The sequence below is a fragment of the Schistocerca piceifrons genome, chromosome 3, assembly GCF_021461385.2.
Source record: "Schistocerca piceifrons isolate TAMUIC-IGC-003096 chromosome 3, iqSchPice1.1, whole genome shotgun sequence".
Taxonomy (NCBI): domain Eukaryota; kingdom Metazoa; phylum Arthropoda; class Insecta; order Orthoptera; family Acrididae; genus Schistocerca; species Schistocerca piceifrons.
Window position 1 is genome coordinate 187781579 of NC_060140.1, and position 19182 is coordinate 187800760.

The 19182-nt window shown below is 37.4% G+C and overlaps 1 protein-coding gene across 3 annotated transcripts in view; it reads right to left on the reverse strand.

The window, feature by feature from the left end:
* The window catches only part of LOC124788186 (transcriptional regulator ATRX homolog), a 495869-nt gene that overhangs the window by 80946 nt on the left and 395741 nt on the right, over positions 1 to 19182 (reverse strand). For all 3 annotated transcript variants that reach the window (XM_047255347.1, XM_047255346.1, XM_047255348.1), the window contains 2 exons: positions 7839 to 8057; positions 1320 to 1497 (listed from right to left, as the gene is read on the reverse strand). In XM_047255347.1, coding sequence (XP_047111303.1) covers positions 1320 to 1497; positions 7839 to 8057 — 397 coding nt within the window. The remainder of the gene's footprint in view (positions 1 to 1319; positions 1498 to 7838; positions 8058 to 19182) is intronic.

Here is a 19182-nt window from a genome sequence, read left to right on the forward strand (position 1 = left end):
GTGACAAATATATGTGCAAAGACTAAATAAGATACTAAAGCTTTTTTCTTTATTTTTTTGTTTCCAATTGGGCAACATGAGGTGAAATGAGATCTGTGATGTCTTATATGAAATAAAGCGACAGTTACCATATTTGCCAACAGAGTGCAGCTCTACTGCTTGGACAACAGATGCTTCATACAGCACTAGATCCAGAGACATTAAAAGTTAATGACGGTCTCTTCGAAAGAATGAAGAATTTTTTCTCAGAACTTCTAGAGCTGACAATGGCGTGTTATAAGAGAATGTGAAATGAACTTTCACGAGTCTATTACGAATATTTTGTATTAACTTCGTCGACAGACTTGAAAAGTATTTCAAAAACCAGAGTTGCCAGGAAAGAAAAAGTAATGTAGTTTTAATTATTTATTAGCAAAAATATTTTGTCAGACTCAATTTTAATAAGAAATCAATGTTTCATTTAATATGAATTTCTGTCCAAACACAGACAGATAACATCATTATAGCAGTATGGACACTGAAATCTAACTTTCTTTTCCATTATCATATATTTCTGCTTTAGTTTCAGAAAGAGAAATATTACTCAGCAGCGATATATGCCATGTACGGGTGGACTATCGAAAACCTTAGTACTGGTGTGGCCTTTACAGAGTCTGAACAATCAGACACAGCGTTGGCTCACTGAATGACACACAGCTGTGAAAAACAGATTGCGGAACAATAGTGCCAAGTGATATGGACACTGATTATCTTTGCTGGTGAGGATACACCCGTTAATAAATGGAAAGAGTTTTTAATTATTTGTCATGGAAGTTACATGATAATTTCTCAATTCACATTATGTATTAGGTTCAATAGTAATTGTGCATAAAAACATGTATTTCTTAAACATTTTATGCATTGTTAACGTGAACAAAATTTTTCTTAAAATTTTTATATTTTTCAGGGAACAATGAAACCTTTCTTTTTTTTCTTTTTTGGATTATTTGACTCAAAATGTTGTCAAAAAGTGCTGAGGTAGTCTTCATGGGGTCCCGTAAATTTATTTTCAAATAGAAATACTGGAATTAATTAATATGTGTGCTGTTTTCCAACTTCAAGGATTTTGGGGCTTGCCAAGCAGTTGTTTGATTGAACAGAAATTATACACAATGTTTATGTTGATTATAAGAGGATTAGAGCATTGTAGCAGCAAAATTTTATGTTTCATAAAATGAGCTTTAGGTAAAAGCCATCCTATTAAATAAACATGCACACACAAACATGCACACACAAGTCAACAAAAGAATTTAAAATAATAATTAATAAGAAATTACTACCTGAGCCAGAAACCGGTAAACATAACATGGTTTCTTCTGACCAAATCTGTAAATCCTGAAAATACTCTGCACATCATGAGACGGGTTCCAAGAGGCATCAAAGAGAACAACACGATTTGCAGCCACTAAATTGATGCCCAGGCCTCCAGCCCTTGTTGAAATCAGGAACAAACGAGCTCTATGCAGAAAATAAAAAGTTTTCCACATCAGTTTGCTGAAGAAATCATAAATACAATTATTCTATGAGATAAAGTGAATTTATGTAATTGAGAAAACTTTATTGTGATTTGCTTGTAAGACTTACAGAGATCAAACTTTCTGATAAAAAATTTCCTATTTCTGGCATTGAGTAATGGAAAGGAATATGTCAAGGACTGACATAAGTAAGTAATCAGAAGAATTAGATGTCTGTTTATATATTTCGACGTCCAATAGTGAAGGAACGAGGAAACACAGTCATGTAATGAATTGAAATTATAAATAAATTAGCCTCTGGTTCAAACAGTTTTTAATTCCTTTACTGTACTATTGATTTTGGAGCTACCAGCCCCATGTTCATTTGCACCTTTATGCATCTGTACTGCTTAAATCTGATGAGGTATCGATTTTGTAAGGTGCTGTAGACTCGGGTTTGTTGCACATACTGTTTATCAGTGACAACAGAAAGCTGTGATGATAGCAAGCAAGAAAGTGACAATCAACATCGTTTAGATGCATAGATACAAAGTGCACTTGCACATGGAGCTCGTAGTCCCAAAATCAATAATGAAATAAGGTAATTCAAAATTCTCTTTGTAGTCAGAGGCTAATTTATTTATAATTTCAAGATGTTTTTATGTATAAGAAAAAAACAGAAGTATAAGATAATACATCCACTTTAATTCTCAAACAGCAAGACATGTAGTGTTGTCAAAGTTTTAGGTTTTGCTCCTCAATATAATTATTACCTTGGAAAAAGAGCATGGGCAACTACTGCTACTGGGAAGTATAGCAACATAAAAAAGCTGATACATCAATGCTCAGTCAGAAAGTTGAGTGATGCCAGACACACAGAGCAGTTATTTATTTTATTAATAACAAATATACAACAATAATAAATAAATTACAACACATGGTGTAGTTTTATATCAATGACATGAAAAGTGGTATCACCTCCTATATCAAAATTAACATCATACACATGTGAATAGCAAACTGTACTTCACATTAATGTCTGTACAAAACAATCAGGTGATAGCAGAATGATGTGTGGTGCACAGACACACGTAATGGAAAACCATTTGACACACATCAACCCCACAGACACCCAAACACACACTGCCATAGCTGTCTTCATGCACAATGCACATGAGCACATCACACTTAATATAGATAAAATTTGTAACAAAGACAAAAGAAACAATTCTGCAACAAACCAAAACAGCATAAGACATTAACACACCTAATTTTCAAAATTTCTGAAGAGATTCTCGTAGCCATAGACAAGAGATTATCATAGCCATTTCTGTTCCGACACTGACAATGTTGAGTGTTTATGGAAAAAGTTCAAGACAATCGTAAAATGCGTTTTAGACAGGTAGGTGCCGAGTAAAACTGTGAGGGACGCAAAAAACCCACCGTGGTTCAACAACCAATTTAGGAAACTACTATGAAAGCAAAGAGAGCTTCACTAGAAGTTTAAACGCAGCCAAAACCTTTCAGATAAACAGAAGCTAAACGATATCGAAGTTAGCATAAGGAGGGCAATGCGTGAAGCGTTCAGTGAATTCGAAAGTAAAATTGTATGTACCGACTTGACAGAAAATCCTAGGAAGTTCCGGTCTTACGTTAAATCAGTAAGTGGCTCAAAACAGCATATCCAGACATTCCGGGATGATGATGGCATTGAAACAGAGGATGACACGCGTAAAGCTGAAATACTAAACACCTTTTTCCAAAGCTGTTTCACAGAGGAAGACCGCACTGCAGTTCCTTCTCTAAATCCTCGCACAAATGAAAAAATGGCTGACATCGAAATAAGTGTCCAGGGAACAGAAAAGCAACTGAAATCACTCAACAGAGGAAAGTTCACTGGACCAGACGGGATACCAATTCGATTCTACACAGAGTTCGCAAAGAACTTGCCCCCCCTTCTAACAGCCGTGTACCGCAAATCTCTAGAGGAACGGAAGGTTCCAAATGATCGGAAAAGAGCACAGGTAGTCCCAGTCTTCAAGAAGGGTCGTCGAGCAGATGCGCAAAACTATAGACCTGTATCTCTGACGTCAATCTGTTGTAGAATTTTAGAACAGGTTTTTTGCTCGCATATCATGTCATTTCTGGAAACCCAGAATCTACTCTGTAGGAATGAACATGGATTCCGGAAACAGCAATCGTGTGAGACCCAACTCACTTTATTTGTTCATGAGACTCAGAAAATATTAGATACAGGCTCCCAGGTAGATGCCATTTTCCTTGACTTCCAGAAGATGTTCGATACAGTTCCACACTGTCGCCTGATAAACAAAGTAAGAGCCTACGGAATATCAGACCAGCTGTGTGGCTGGATTGAAGAGTTTTTAGCAAACAGAACACAGCATGTTGTTCTCAATAGAGAGACGTCTACAGACGTTAAAGTAACCTCTGGCGTGCCACAATGGAGTGTTATAGGACCATTACTTTTCACAATATATATAAATGACCTAGTAGATAGTGTCGGAAGTTCCATGCGGCTTTTCGCGGATGATGCTGTAGTATACAGAGAATTTGCAGCATTAGAAAATTGCAGCGAAATGCGGGAAGATCTGCAGAGGATAGGCACTTGGTGCAGGGAGTGGCAACTGACCCTCAACATAGACAAATGTAATGTATTGCGAATACATAGAAAGAAGGATCCTTTATTGTATGATTATATGATAGCGGAACAAACACTGGTAGCAGTTACTTCTGTAAAATATCTGGGAGTATGCGTGCGGAACGATTTGAAGTGGAATGATCATATAAAATTAATTGTTGGTAAGGCGGGTACCAGGTTGAGATTCATTGGGAGAGTCCTTAGAAAATGTAGTCCATCAACAACGGAGGTGGCTAACAAAACACTCGTTCGACCTATACCTGAGTATTGCTCATCAGTGTGGGATCCATACCAAATCAGGTTGACAGAGGAGATAAGAGAAGATCCAAAGAAGAGCGGCACGTTTCTTCACAGGGTTATTTGGTAAGCGTGACAGCATTACAGAGATGTTTAGCAAACTCAAGTGGCACACACTGCAAGAGAGGTGCTCTGCATCGCAGTGTAGCTTGCTGTCCAGGTTTCGAGAGGGCGTGTTTCTAGATGAGGTATCGAATATATTGCTTCCCCTTACTTATACCTCCCGAAGAGATCATGAATGTAAAATTAAAGAGATTCGAGCACGCATGGAGGCTTTCCGGCAGTCGTTCTTCCCGTGAATCATACGCGACTGGAACAGGAAAGGGAGGTAATGACAGTGGCACATAAAGTGCCCTCCGCCACACACTGTTGGGTGGCTTGTGTTGTATATATGTAGATGTAGATGTAGAATGCCCAGAACATAAATGCTTGTAGTGATCATCACAATGAACAGGGAAATTTGAAAGGTATAATGGAGGATGTGTCAGACTGACACCCTCAACCACTGTCTAGAATTCCAAACTTACATTGAAAATAATTTTAAAAAAAAACTATTGAGGCATTGAACATTACAACCTTGATATCATTTCAGTGACTGACAATGCTCACGTTTTACTCACAGGATAATATTATCTAACAAATAAGCTAACTGGCATATGTCAGCCACTCTTTGTGATTGTCCGCTCTGCCTTCATCACGACAGAGAAACTACTGCTGCAAGAGGTAGCACCTATAATGTAATTTAGTGTAGAGATTATTATAGAACTTTCAGCAATTAACTACAAGTGAGGAAAACAGAATTTGTTACATGTCTATATAGACCTCCTTGTGGAAGCATAGACAGTTCCTTTGAAATTCTTAATGACCTGGTTGTTGAAATACACTATAAACATTGCAATAAAATGCTTGGGTTAACAAAATATATACTGGAGATATAAACATTGACATGTTGTCTACTGGCTCCAAGCTGAAAAAATTAATGTTAATAACAGTTTAATTTAAATGTCCTGACAAATTAATCCACTAGAGGTTAGTAACAGCAGATCAAGAATCTACAACACTGTAACTAACATGACTCAGAACACATCAGTTCTTGAGATCACCATTACTGACAATCCTGCAGTTCTGGTACAGATGGAAGTTAAAAATAATTTTGTCAACAACAAAAAGAAAAAATATATGACAAAAAGAATCACACATCATGACAATATTGAAAACCTCATCAGTATGTAAAAAGGCTAACAATGGGATGCAAATAAACACATTACTTTAATTGAATTTGCATCCAACTTTTTAATATATCTTAATATCTCGTGTTGATAAGTTAGCTTGTAAGTCAATGGTTGTGATAAAAGTACTGGAACTAGATTAATCATGGTATGTTTGATATGAAATTATTCATCAAAAATGATATTGTTAAAAATGAAAACTGTATGAAACCCTTGAGACTGACAACACAGGACGATCTCAACTGGAACATGCATACAGATTTTTTATCCCATAAACTTCATAAAAACATTAGCCATAACAACGATCAACAAACATTGTAAGGAATTTTATATGCTAAAAATGAGCGATCTTAACTTCACTCATTAAAACTCAACTATACCAAAGAAATTTGGGGTGCAACACAAATCTGCACCTCCAAAATGATATGCGCAGTGTCACCTTTGGAGGCTGTGTCTCTGAGCAGAAATTTTTTTTTGGAGAAAACAAAAAATACGTGTTCCTTACTTAGTCCTTCATTTTAACATATGCTAAATTCAATAACATCCGAGACTATGAAGGTAAGATTATTTTCCTAGCCTGCCTGAACTGATATGAACTATGCCTCTAGTACCTGTTAGACACACAATTATATTTCACTGGGTTTAATGTAGGCTAGGTATTTCCCATTAACTTAAACAGTTTTTTAAAACTATGTTACACAAAACATTCACACATCCCAAACAAGTTTAATTAAACTGAATATTTGATCAGTAGTTCCCTACTTAATGTATGAATCATCATATCTACAGACAAACACCTACCCTATCAGTGTAATCACCTGGTCTGACCTCTGAGGATTCCTTCAGACCTATTTGTTATGACACATGATACTGGGAACTCGTTGCGACATGCTGTGGGACAATGTTCGGTCAAATCTCCTATACGTGGCCAAACAGCTATTCATTTGCTCTCTATTTGTAAAATCAAAACTTTTGATATTTCTTATTTTTATTCTTATTCTCAATATTTTTCATTTGTCCAATGTTGCTGATCATGGCATCTTGGAGGCACACAGCAGCAATATGTTTTATTATGTCATTATATTATAAACTGCTTCAGGACAGTTTTGGTTGGTAAGCTCCGTGCTCAGTTTCGGTTTCATGTCTACCATTACAAACTGCATTACTGAGAAATATTTTACCTATGTGGTAAAGTGCCATGTCAATATCACAGTGGTTATCAGCTATCCATGTATGGACGCTTTCCACTAAACTGAACAATGGAAATGCCAGGATGGATTTTTGTGCCCCGGGAGAGTGGCCACATGTGTGAGTTGCTGTTGTTGTCGTCATCTATGTGTGTGTTTTCTATTTCGCAAGAAGAACTTAGTCTTAAAGCTGAAATATTTTTAGCATTCTTTTTCACTGTTCCTGTTCGCAAAGAGTAGTAATCGGTCCTTTTCACTGAACTGATACATAGGTGATTAGTTTTCTAAGTGATGGTATGTATATTCCAAACTAAATCATGTATGTTGTATGAATAATCAGCATCAATAATGTGTATCCCAAGGAAGTCTGTGATCTTTCTTATAATAAAATATTAATATCTATACAAAACCCGACATACAGTGGCTGCTACCTTAGTAGCTGACAAAATGCTCTTCACCTACTCTGGCAAACTGTTGCCATCCTTCGTCCTTTGTTTTGACTGCTATTTCCACTCTGGTGCATTACTGAGATATAATAAACAGGTAAAATAGTCTTGTAAGCAATGATTACAAATTGTCAAACACTGTATTGAAACATTCTGATAGATGGGTTTTAATGAGCAACTGTAGAAACCATCATGCACAAAAGTTGATTATTTCCTGTTTGTCATATGGGATACTGAATACTCATACAACTGCCTTACAAATTTTTCCCTTAGTGCCTTAAATTATGATATAGATTTTTCTTCAACAATTTTTGTTTTTGTGATCTCACCTAGGCAGCTGGAGTGTATGTATTCTTCAGAATTTCTGTGGCCAAATGTGAACTAAGTAATCCAAAAGTAAATCTGTAAATCTACAACCCCCCCCCCCCCTCTCTCTCTCTCTCTCTCTCTCTCTCTCTCTCTCTCTCTCTCTCTCTCTCTCTCGCACACAAATACAGAGCTCTATCTAGCATGCTATGTAATATCACCTGTAATTACTCTCCTTATTGAAGCTCTTGCACCATATACTTCGGTTTTCAGCTGATGTTGATCCATCCAACCTAAAGTAATCAAGACCAGGTGACCACGAGCCCGTAAAACTTTCTTGACTTCCGTTGCTATCACTGTTTTTCTGAGTAGCTTCATCTACTTTTGCCAGAAAATATTCAATCAGGTCTAATGTTAGCAGCGACTGACTAAATACAAGCCTGTAAGAAGAGAACAACAAAATAAGCATTTATCGGGAAAGTATTTGCTACGCATCCACAGATCAAAGCATCTAACAACATATAATTTTTGACTGCAATATCAAATACTTCATAATCCTGAAATGGGGAAACACTTGCAACACTCTTTGTGTGACGACACATTTGGGCTTGTGCAGCTGCAGATGGTATGTGAGATAATATTTATCAGCAGGCAGATAAAAAAAATCACACATTTTATTATGGAGGGTAGTGGTAGTCTACGCAATGAAAAACAGAAAATAAGCAAATACTCCTCATTTAGAAGACATGTGAAGCAGAAAATAAGCAACTCGGAAGTCAAAAAGCCACAACTGAAGTGCTTACAATGTTAGTATCTGCTATCATCCACAAATTTGACACATTATAAAATAAGATGAAGAAAGGAAACAGTAAGCCTTTTCCACAGTAAGAACACAATATAATATTTCTGAGCTGCCTACATTCAGTATTCAAAATTATACAGACTGTAAAAATCAAGATAGTGAAAACTTGTACAGTAAGACAGAATAGAAATGAACCAACATAACTACATAGAGGAACTAAACATTATAAGCAAATAGCACTCAAGAATGACTATGACAGAAAAACAGTATATAAGATTTAAAAAAAGGCATACAATGCCATACAATGATGAATAAATGACATACAAAAATGACAGGGACTTGACACAGCATACAGAACTAACAACACAATACAGAACTAACTTACCAGCCAAGCCATTAACATTGATACATGCAGGCAATCTAGCATCTGCTAATTAATTTGCAGTTGATGCTAATCTGTGCATGTGAGCCAAATACGTAGGATTTTTGGAATCAATTACATAGAACATCTCAGAGCGTTAATAACTAATAACAGCACAGGATCATTATTCAATAAAAAAGAAACCAATTTAAGAATTCTTAAAACTAGCAGTAGAAGAGTACAATAATGTACAAAAATCAGTAGCCCAGAGAATAAAATAAAAAAAAAAAAAAATAAAATAAAAAAAAAAAAAAATGAAGTAAATGAATTCACATCACTCTCCAATAGTTAAATATTCATCAAAATGATGCGGACATGATTAGTTTTAACATTACCGAAAGTATTGTTTTTCAGTCCTAATCATTTATTTAATTATTTGAGGGAGGGAGGGGGGGGGGGGGGGGGAGAGAGAAACCCACTAAAACACAATATAATCCTAAAAACTAAAATTGATGATTGAGAGAATTTCACACTCTGTGAGACCATCGTTCAGCAACCAGACCACCATAATCATTTGCTGCAAACAAGTCTTCCATGTCACCCTTGTTCTCAATCTGTTGAGGATCTTCTCAGTCCAGTGTTGGAGATTGCAGCCTGATAGTAGCTTCTCTTTTGCTGTCCATATTGCTCCAGGGGACTTTGCTCCCCACAGTTCAGTTCAGTGGGCTTCTGATGAAGTTGCAATTAGCGTTGTTGTAAGGAGGACTAGTAACAGATTTCAGCTGTAATGGATAAGCATGAGTTCGGAACAATGGATGTCTTGGAGCTTTTTCTTGCTTCTTCTTTTCAAACTCTGCTGCTATGTCTTCTTACATCTGGAGGTGCTACTCCCATGAGTGGAAAGATCTTACTGACTGGAGTTGGTGTTAAGCACCCTGTGACTATGCGGCCAGTTTCATGAAGAGTCACAACAATCTCATTAGCATGTGCTCCAGACTGGAATGGGATACTCTGCAGCAGAGAAACAGACAGCAAGTGTGGATGTGCAGAGGACACTGTACCGCACTCCCCATAGTGTGTTTGTCAGTTTGTGGATGAGACTGTTTCTGGTGCATACCTTCTGTCTGGTATCTGAATAGACTTATTTGTAAGTTAAGATATTATCAAATTTTAGCCCAACATACTAAAGGTAAAGACAGCAACTTAAAATGTGTCCTTTCCTGGTGATGTTCAGCTTTCTTCTTACCTCATTATTTTATAGATGGAATGCATATACTTGAGTTTTACCCAGACTGGGTTTCAAGGGGTGTCATCATAGTAGATATTAATCTCTTCAGAGAACCTGTTACGTTTGATTCTACTTCTTCAACTGTCACTCCTTGAGCAGCAACATCTCTTTCTTCCATGTAGATGAAGGAATGGTTAGCAGCATTGCGTGGCTGATCATTGGTCTACATGTTACATAATATCGGAACCAGCACAGTTTCTTAGAAAGACCGTTTTTCTGCATCACTCAAGAGTGACAAAAAGCCATCCGTTCTATAGGAGACACCAAATAATCTGTGTCAGTCATTAGTCCCCACTTGTTTTTTGCCAAGCTAGAGGTACACAACATAAACCACAAGAGGCAGTCACCACACATGACAAAACCACTTGCCTGGCATCTCTGATTTCCAGACAGCAGCCTCCAGATGGCACTCATAAACCCAGACCCCTTCCTGTTTCTGCACCACTTCCTTCAACACTTAGTATATGTCTGCCAATAGTATGAACAGCTGCCACAGGGAGTGCTGTCAACTGCGGACTACACTACATTGTTTCGGTCTTGCACTAGTGGACAAGGAAATCCTTCCATTGACAGACACAAAAAGATGGTGTGCAGTGGATATCCAAACACTCACAAACCAGCAGTTGCACAGTTTAGTAAAGTGCCTGCAGTAAGCCCAGTACAATACTCTGAAGACTACCCTCTGACTTAGCAATCACAATTTACGGAGAACAAGGTCCATTAACAGAGCATGGAATACACTGTAATGCTAGTCCACCAGAGCTGCTACATGTTGCTACCAGTTTTGCTGCAGAACAGCATACAAAAGAAACATCCATTAACAGAGTGCTTGCCTGATTACAACCTGCCAGAGTAGTATTATTATAGACTGCCAACAAGTAGCCAAGTTATTTGGATTTCATTGTATTAGATTTAGGACATCATGTGCCTGACATGAAACTTTACCACATTTAAATATCATTTTAACATACTCTTAATAAACATTATTGGTTATTTACTACTATGCTGCAACATTTCTGTTATAGTGCCACCCTATCAAACATCAGCCACTTTTAAGGAACTACATTTTTCTGCTGCAGCGAATGTTCAGGCTAAATTAATAGTACCATTCAGTTACTACATATACAGACAGATACTTTGTTTCATTTCTTACAATTCAACTCTCTTCTGAGTTACCTACAGCTTCAATAATGGGTAATAAAGAAATTTTTTTTCAAGTGTTGTAGGTACGGAAATCACTATTCTTTTCAGTTTGTGATGGATTATTTTGATGAATTAATTTCATTAGCAAATATAAACTGTGAAGGTGCAATTGAAATGCCCAACTCTTGGAAGAGATTGGTACACAATAACTGCTGGTAAACACTACCTATTACTTTTATTGGGAGCTTTTATGCATTCTATAATTTTTTTGTAAGCGATGAGTTGCACCACAAAATTATTCTGCAAGATGTGATGGAGTGGAAGTAGCAAAATATGCTAGGAGGTCGATTCATTTGTTTCCAAGACTGGCAATTACATGAAGAGCAAAAGTAGCATCTTAGCACTATGCTTCTTCCACTTCAAGTTTTCATAAATATTTAATTCCAAAATTTTGCCACAATAAAAGAAGTAGCAAACTAAACTGACAACACAAAAATGAAAGACATAGGCATTCCCAAATTCAGCCTCCTCCACTCCTAAATACTGTATAATTAAGACATAAATATAACTGTCTTATTTTTCTAACTGTATAACAGTCTTTATTTTTCAAATTCGTATTATTGGCCTAATTTTTAACATGGCTTGGGTGTACAACATTCCATGGCTCACGTGAATAGAATGTGTCACAAGGTGAGCCAGCCAAGATGGTCATCTCCCAAATACACCCAGAATGAGTAAATATATTGAGGTGTGAGTTTTACTAAGTTGAAGCAAACAATTTGGCAAATTTTCTGACATACACAAGTAATTTTTAATGTTTATAACTGATAACTGTTTAAAGTTGTAGCTATATACTTTTTTCTGTGGCAAAGAAATGAGATTTTGAAGAAGACTTTAGTGATTTAACATGTGTGGGACATGATCAAACAGTAACAAGACAACAGTACCACAAACCACTGTTCCACTACCAGGAAACGAACTTTCACAAACATTCACCCTGCTGTGCCAAATATAGCAAACACCTGAATCGGGTATGGTTCATGTGTTTATCCGTTTGTTTGAAACCCACCAGTCTGAGTTCCATTCTTGTGACCAGATGACTTGCTCATGAGGCTGTTCAGACTTTCACAATGCAGATGAGACTCAAAAAGCAGATATAGTTTTTGTTTACAGTGAAGACTATCAAACAGTTAGAACAGCAGTGCAATTGTATGCTGAAAGGTATCCTGATCATGTTAAATCCTCACAAATATTAGAAAAATATTTCAGGAAACTGATGTGTGAACAACAAAATATACCAATGAAAAGTAGCAGCAACTAATGAGAGGAATGCAACTAAAATTTTAGCATTGGTAGCATACAACCCACACATCACTACAAGGTAACTTGAATGTGCGAGTGGAATCAGTCAAAAGATTGTTCTCCTAATTGTACATTCCAATATATTTCACCCTTCCCAAATTTCTCTCCATCAACAGCTTCATTTAATTTCAGTATCAATTATACTTATTTGTACAACGTCTACAAAAACTGAAATTGAGACAGCATTATTATTCAAGATTCTGTTTATGGATGAAGTATTGTTTACATACCAGTTGCAAACCAGTCTTTGCAATATGCAATACTACGCACCTGAAAATCCCACCCTCTGAGACAAGCAATTAAACAATGACAATGGTCTGTCAACTTATGCTAAAGGCTTTTCACCAACAGCATCACTGGTCCCTGTTTCATTGACTGATCTTTACATAGCAACAATTCCACAAGTTTCTACAGTTCTAAACAGGTATACTGCCACAGTTATCAGAAAATGTCCCACTGGATATAGGGCAGTCTGTGCGGTACAAATACAGCAGATGTTCCAGCTATGCTGCACATAGGATTATAGTCCATCTTCAATGAATGTGTGGAGATTGTTGGATAGACCACTTGGGAAACATTAGTTGGCCAGCCCACTTAACGTCTCTGGACTTTAATCTGTGGGAAAAACTGACACATATGGTCCTCAAGGGAAGACTTACGACTCTCGAAGACATGAAATGCTGTACAATATGTGCAGTATTGTTTGCCTATAATTACCATACCAAACAATGGGAAATCCAGGATGAGATGTAACAATATTTTGAAAAGGATAGTTGCTACTCACCATATAGCAGAGATGCTGAGTAGCACATAGGCACAATAAAAAGACTGTCGGAAAGTGAGCTTTCGGCCAACAAGGCCTTTGTCGAAAATAAACAAAACACCAAAACACACACACACACACACACACACACACACACACACACACAAACAGAATGTGTTTTGCATAATTACTATATATTGCATAACAATACTCAAAGTAAAAAACCTACTCACCAAGCAGTGGCAGAGCACACACATAAAAGACTGCTGTGGCTGGTGGCAAGCATTTGGAGCCAGTGCCTCCTACTTCAGGAAGAAGGGTTGACTTAATGCTAGTTTTATTTGTTACAGATTCTTCTGAAAAATGGCTACTACTCATAAAAAGTGTTTAAATGTCCCACTCATATTTTGCTACATTTGCATTTGTGGTGGTTTAAAAATAACACAGTGGACAAATGTATTGGACTTCATAGCCGGAGCCTATTACGAATATTCTGGGGTTAAACTCAGTGTCCAGGACAATTGCTTGGGTACTGCATAAAGTGTGATGAGCTTGTGTTGAAAACCCTCTGACAGCGGACTAAAGGGCAGAGAAAACGCCTCTGTGTTAAGAGTTCCAATGGTGTAGTGGGAATAGCAAAATCGTGTGTAAGACTGCTACTTTTATTTGCTTGATATGACAGGCTTTGAAAAAATTCACAACATTACATTAAATATCTTAATTTGGTTTTAATATCTGTAACACAGTGATGATATTCCTATTTCTATTTACATAGAATTTTCAACTTCTTGTTCCAGCAACAAATCTAGCATCCCAACAAAATTAGGTAGTGATTACTGTCACTTTCTGTTAACTGACGAGCATATTCTGCATGAGTCATCTACTCGAGGAGAATTAATGGAACTTGTCAATTCTCAAAACACATCTTCAAAATTATTAATATCCTGATTAAAGGAACCCCAGTATAACTATCATACATCAGGGATAGTGTCTTTGATTACTAATCAAAATGTCCTTGGTCCCCGGTTCAAACCACGATATAGCTTAAATTTTGAATAAAAATCATCACTAATGGCAGCCCAAGATTTCTGCCATGAGAAGTCACCCTTGTTCTGCCAATGGCCTTATCAAAGAGGGCAGAGGACCGGACAGAGGTTCAGGTCACCCTCTTGCCCTTGGGGTGGGAAATTGCCCCTAAAAGGCGGAAGAATCAGCAATGATCAATGGCATGAGGATGCAGAGGACAATGGAAACCATAACGTGTATCCACAGGACACATGGCCTTTAATTGAAAATGTGTCATGATGCTCTCTCCATTAGCAAAAGATTCCGGACTAGTCCCCCATTTGGATCTTCGGCAGGGACAGCCAAGTGGGAGAAGTGCAAGGAATGCCAGAAGTTTGAACGTGGTAGGGTAGCTAGAAAATCTGTAAAAAGAAATGCTAAGGCTCAAACTAGATATTGTTGGGGTCTGGGAAGTGAAATGGAAAGAAGACAAGGATTTCTGTTCAGATGAATATAGGGTAACAACAACAGCAGCAGAAAATGGTATAATGGGAGTAGGATTCAATATGAATAGGAATGTAGGGCAGAGAGTGAGTTACTGTGAATAGTGCAGTGATAGGGGTATCATCAGAATCAACAGCAAACCAAAACTGACAATGATCATTCAGATATACATGCTGACGCCGCAAGCAGAGGATGAAGAGACAGGGAAAATATATTAGGATATTAAACGGGTAATTCAGTATGTAAAGGGAGATGAAAATCTATTACTCATAGGGGACTAGAATGTGGCTGTAAGGGAAGGAGTTGAAGAAAGGGTTATGGGATCATACAGTCTTGGTAGCAGGAAAGAGAGAGGAGAAAGTCTAATTGAGTTAAAATAAATTTCAGGTAGTAATAGTGAATACTCTTTTGAAGAATTGCATGAGGAGGCATACTAGGAGAAGGCAGGAGATAAGGGAAGATTTCAGTTAGATTACATCATAGTCAGGGAGAGATTCTGAAATCAGATACTGGATTGCAAGGCATACCCAGGAGCTGATATATGAGGTCTACTCAAAAAATCCTCTAACCTTGTCCACAAAATTTTTCTATGCTTATCTTTTACTTATTGTGCGTGGTCTTCTTAAAAGTATTCTCCTCCACAATTTATACACTGCTCCCAAAGCCATTTCCACTTCCGGAAGCAGACTTGGTGTGCCTCTTGCTGGATTGGGTGAAGTGCCATTTGCAAATTTTCTTTTATCTCATCTATCATTGCAAATCTTCATTCTTCCAATAGGATTTTCAACTTTTGAAATAAAAAAAAAAAAAAAAAAAAAAAAAAAAAAAAAAAAAAAAAAAAAAAAAAAAAAATGGAGTCGCCAGATCTGGAGAGTATGGAGGATGAGGCAGCACAGTGATTTTGTTTCTTGTGCAATAGTCATGCAGCAACAGGGATGAATATGCAGATGAGTTATTGTGATGCAAGGGCCATGAATTGTCTCACTACGTTTTAGGTCACTTCCTTCTCACATTTTCTCACAGGCATCGCAACACGTCCCTATAGTACTATCGATTAACAGTTTGTCCCTGTGGCACAAATTCAAGATGAACTAATCCTTCAAAGTCAAAGAAAACTATCAGCATCATTTTGACATTTGACGTGAGCTGATGAGTTTTTTTTTTTTATCTTGGAGAACCTTCCCAGACCCAATGTGAAGGCTAAACCTTGGTCTCAACATCATATCTATACACCCACGTCTCATCACCAGTATGATAAGGAGTAGCTCAGTAGGCAGTACAGATCTCTGAAAAGAGAAATCATGGAACTTAGAAAGATAAATATAGGTACAAAGAAGGTAGCTGCAAAGAAACCATGGGTAACAGAAGAAATACTTCAGTTGATCAATGAAAGAAGGAAATACAAAAATGTTCATGTAAATTCAGGAATACAGAAATACAAATAATTTAGGAATTAAATAAATAGGAACTTCATGGAAGCTAAGGTAAAATGGTCGCATGAAAAACTTGAAGAAATCTGTTCCGACGTAAAAGTCAGACAACCCGATGACTGTGACCTCGACACGAAGAGGACATAAGCACCGTGCCGCCTGGCCATGGCCCAGTTAAAGACTACTTTGACAGTGGCATCAAGAATAGGCACTTAGACAGAAAGGACTTAGGAGCAGTATCACTTCTCTAGTATTACAAATTGTCTATACTGAAGCAAATTCATATTTTGTCTCTTGCCCTTTGCTTGCAACACATCACTGTAAATTCTCAAAGTTAAGTATTGTCATTTACTTCCTGTAATAAAAACGCATTAATACAATTTGCTTGCATTGTTGTCTAGCGAAAAATCAGGTTTTCTAGGAACCCCATATTTGACGAATAGGCAGAACACAACAAAATTGAAAAAGAAATGATTGTCAGAATCCAAAAAGATATGATTGTCAGAAGGACTGACTCAGCATATAGGAAAGTCATTAACAATATTCAATGAAATTAAAAGCAAGGATTGTAACACTAAGAGTGAAAGGGGAATTTCACTGTTAAATATAGAGTAGGCAGCTGATAGGTGGAAAGAGTACACTCAAGGCCTCTATGAGGGGAAGATGTGTCTGATGACATAATAGAGGAAGAAACAGGAGTCGATAGAGGAGATAGGGGATCAAGTATTAGAGTCAGAATTTAAAAGAGCTCTTGAAGACTTAAGATTGAATAAGGCAGAAGTGATAGATACCGTTCCATCAAAATTTCTAAAAATCACTGGGGGAAGTGGCAACAAAATGACAATTCACACTGGTCTGTAGAACATACGAGACTGGTGATATACCATTTGAATTTCGGAAAACATCATCCACACAATTCGGAAGATTGCAAATGCTGACAAATGCGACATTAACCACACAATCAGCATAATGGATCATTCATCCCAATTGCTGACAAGAATAATGTACAGAAGAATGGAAAAGAAAATTGAGGATGTTGTTGTTGTGGTCCTCAGTCCTGAGACTGGTTTGATGCAGATCTCCATGCTACTCTATCCTGTGCAAGCTTCTTCATCTCCCAGTATCTACTGCAGCCTACATCCTTCTGAATCTGCTTAGTGTATTCATCTCTTGGTCTCCCTCTACGATTTTTACCCTCCATGCTGCCCTCCAGCACTAAATTGGTGATCCATTGATGCCTCAGAACATGTCCTACCAACCGATCCCTTCTTCTTGTCAAGTTGTGCCACAAACTCCTCTTCTCCCAAATTCTATTCAATCTCTCCTCATTAATTATGTGATCTACCCATCTAATCCTCAGCATTCTTCTGTAGCACCACATTTCGAAAGCTTCTATTCTCTTCTTGTCTAAACTATTTATCGTCCACGTTTCACTTCCATACATGGCCACACTCCATACAAACACTTTCAGAAGCGACTTCCTGACACTTAAATCTATACTCAATGTTAACAAATTTCTCTTCTTCAGAAACGCTTTCCTTGCCATTGCCAGTCTACATTTTGTATCCTCTCTACATCGACCATCATCAGTTATTTTGCTCCCCAAATAGCAAAACTCCTTTACTATTTTAAGTGTCTCATTTCCTAATCTAACTCCCTCAGCATCACCCGACTTAATTCGACTACATTCCATTATCCTTGTTTTGTTTTTGTTGATGTTCATCTTATATCCTCCTTTCAAGACACTATCCATTCCGTTCAACTGCTCTTCCAAGTCCTTTGCTGTCTCTGACAGAATTACAATGTCATCGGCGAACCTCAAAGTTTTTATTTCTTCTCCATGGATTTTAATACCTACTCCGAACTTTTCTTTTGTGTCATTTACTGCTTGCTCAATATACAGATTGAATAACATCGGGCATAGGCTACAACCCTGTCTCACCCCCTTCCCAAACACTGCTTCCCTTTCATGCCCCTCGACTCTTATAACTGGCACCTGGTTTCTGTACGAATTGTAAATAGCCTTTCGCTCCCTGTATTTACCCCTGCCACCTTCAGAATTTGAAAGAGAGTATTCCAGTCAACACTGAGGATGTATTAGATGAGAATCAGTTTGGCTTTAGGAAAGGTAAAGGCAGTTCTGACATTGTGGTTGATAATGGAAGCAAGGCTAAAGAAAAAACAAGGCCCATTCATACGAGTCATTGACCTGGAAAAAGTGTTCAACAATGTAAAATGGTGCAAAATGTTTGAAATCCTGAGAAAAAATAGGGGTAAGCTATAGCAAAAGACAGGTGATATACAATATGTATAAGAGCCAAGAGCGAGTAATAAGAGTGGATGACCAAGGAAGAAGTGCTCAAATTAAAAAGGGTATAAGACAGGGATGTAATTTTTCACTCATAATGTTCAGTCTATACACTGAAGAAGCAATGATGGAAATAAGAGAAAGGTTCTAGAGTCGAATTAAAATTCAAGGTGAAAGGATATCAGTGATAAGATTCACTGATAACACTGCTATCCTCAGCGAAAGTGAAGAAATACTTCACGATCTGCTGGATGGAATGAACAGTCTAATGAGTACAGAATATGGATTCACAGTAAATCAAACAAAGATGAAAGTGACAAGAAGTAGCAGAAATGAGAGCAGCGAGAAACTTAACATCACGTTTGGTAACCACGAAGCAGATGAAGACATAAAATGCATACTAGCACCAGTAAAAAGGGCATTCCTGGTCAAGAGAAATCCAATAGTGCCAAACATTGCTGTAATTTGAGGAAGAAATTTCTAAGAATGTACATTTGGAACACAGCATTGTATGATAGTGGAACACTGACTGTGGGAAAACTGAAACAGATCTGAACTGAAGCAGTTGGGATGTGGTGCAACAGAAGAATGTTGAAAAT